General features: G+C 41.3%; 1 protein-coding gene across 1 annotated transcript; it reads left to right on the forward strand.

Moving 5' to 3' along the window:
- The first annotated feature begins 319 nt into the window (after positions 1-319).
- On the forward strand, positions 320-1,095 carry LOC142505024 (uncharacterized). The gene is made up of 2 exons (XM_075617850.1): positions 320-553; positions 619-1,095. The coding sequence occupies exons 1-2, from the start codon at positions 320-322 to the stop codon at positions 1,093-1,095; spliced, it is 711 nt and encodes a 236-aa protein (XP_075473965.1).
- The last annotated feature ends 1,241 nt before the right edge of the window (positions 1,096-2,336 follow it).

Genomic DNA, 2,336 nt, shown 5'->3' on the forward strand with positions numbered 1-2,336 from the left:
ATCAAACACTAAGGGACCACCGCTTGTTGTTGAAGAACCACATTTTCTTGAAGAAGTTCAATACATCAACAACAAAAACTTTGGAGGCTATGGAGGATATCGAGGTAACCCTCCCCCTAATAATTATCATTCTGGATTGAGAAATCATGAGAACTTTTCATATGCAAACATTAAGAATGTACTGAATCCACTACCGGGGTTCAATACATCAAATGGGGAAGGGAAGCCATCATTTGAGAATTTAGTTGGGACATTTGTTGTTGAATCTGGTAAGAGGATGGCTAGGACTGAGTCTAGGCTTGACAACCTAGAGACCCACATGGCAAGTATTGGTGCTACCTTGAAAATCCTTGAATCGCAAGTGGGGCAGATACCAAAGCAACTCACGTCTCAACCGTCAAGCGCAGTCCAAAAGACTGCAGACCCAAATCTGTTAGAAGTGAATGCCATTTTTATACAGCATGAAGAGTTTGGTGTGGTAGGCAGAGAAGAGAAGGAGGTTGAACCCACACCTGTTCGGGATGAAAAGCCAACTCCAACCAAAAGAGCCCAGGTAAGAAATATGAGAGGTATGATTTAAATCAATGCATTGATATTTCTTTACTTCCCTACCCCCAGAGATTTTTACAATTACAAGCTGAATTTCAAAAGAAACAAGGTCTTGAGGATCTCAAGAACCTACACACTAATAATGAGTTTGCAGATCAGGTGGAAGGTGAATTTACTGAAGGAACACGAAGAAATCGTCCTCAGAAGCTGCAAGATCCCGTGGAATTTGTTGTACCATATGAAATAGGGGGTAAATTGGTGAAAACAACTATATGTGACTCAGGAACGAGCGTGAATATAATGCCAAGTTCTCTCTACGAGAAACTTGGATTGAGCAAGATGATGCCCACAGGACTAAGCTTACAGATGGCAGATAAATCGATCAGGACACCGTTGGGTATTGTGGAAGATGTTGACCTTCGGATCGATAAACTGAAGGTTCTAGCAGAGTTCGTGGTACTTGACATGGAGAACAGTCAAAACGTTCACGTCATTCTAGGTCGACCATTTTTGGCTACTGTTGGAGCCATCATTGACGTGAAATGAGGAAAGTTGACCATGGATGTTGAAGGTCAAAGGGTGGAAATCAAGGCATCTGAAAGTTCTCACGACCCACCTTGAGAAGTGTAGTGACAGTCGAGCTAACGACGTTAAACTAAGCGCTGTGTGGGAGGCAGCCCATGTAATGCCTGAGATTTTATTCTGGTAATTTGTAATTATTGATTTATGATTTGATATGATTATAAAGGATCGCTCCGCGACTTGATTTGAGGTTGCTTGGGAAATTGGATGTGCGTGGGCAATGCCTTTTGCGCACATGCGCGACATAATGTGCCCACATGCGCGAAATGGACAGAAGACCTCGCGCATATGCGTGGAGGGTGTGTTCGCATATGCGCGAGCTGTGCGAGAAGCCAAGGGCCAATTCCAGAGAACCTCGCGCATATGCGCGGAGATGGGGCGCGCATATGCGCAAGCTGCCGAGAAGTTTATTGCGGAGACCAGTAGGTCTGGCGCATATGCACCGAGGAGGGTCGCGCATATGCGCGAGACGTGCTGCCTAGAAAATCATGCCATGTTTTGTAGCCATGCATGGGGTATATAAAATTGTAACTTTCCTTCATTCATTAGCAGAGAAAAGGGAAGGAAGTGAACGAAGTTCCCCAAAGCTTCTTTATATTTTAAAACTTGATTTGCGAAGAATCCACCGATTAGATTTTCAATCCGACTTTGGTACTGTGTTCCTATCGACGAGAGTTTCAGCAGGATTTAAGTTTCTGATGTTTTTGAAATGATTTGAAAATATGTTGTTGAAAGAATCAGATATGATTCATATATGGTGTTCTCGATATATTAAACATGGTATAACCGAAACCGGATTGAAGAACGGATACCATATGAAATTGTTATGATTTTCTGTGTTAATTTGATTGAGATGTGATATCAGATTTGTATCGTTATTGATTATGAGTTGTGGTAATTGATATCTGTTGATAGTGTATTAACGGGTATATTTAGATTGTTCCGTTATGGCGTTGATTTTGAGTTAGATTCAGATTGATCAGATTCGATATTGATTTGAGCAGTATATTGATATTGTACTTCTTGATATTCTCATTGCCAGATTGAGTATTAACAGACTTCGAATTCCAGACTTGAACGTTGTCAGAAATACAATTAAAGAAAGGTATAAGTCAATGTCGAACTGGGAGAATGACTCGAGTGTGAAATACTTGAGTTTCCCTAAACCACATTCTTATTGTTATTGTGTGCATTGATTGGATTGA

The sequence above is a fragment of the Primulina tabacum genome, chromosome 10, assembly GCF_025594145.1.
Source record: "Primulina tabacum isolate GXHZ01 chromosome 10, ASM2559414v2, whole genome shotgun sequence".
NCBI classification, from domain to species: domain Eukaryota; kingdom Viridiplantae; phylum Streptophyta; class Magnoliopsida; order Lamiales; family Gesneriaceae; genus Primulina; species Primulina tabacum.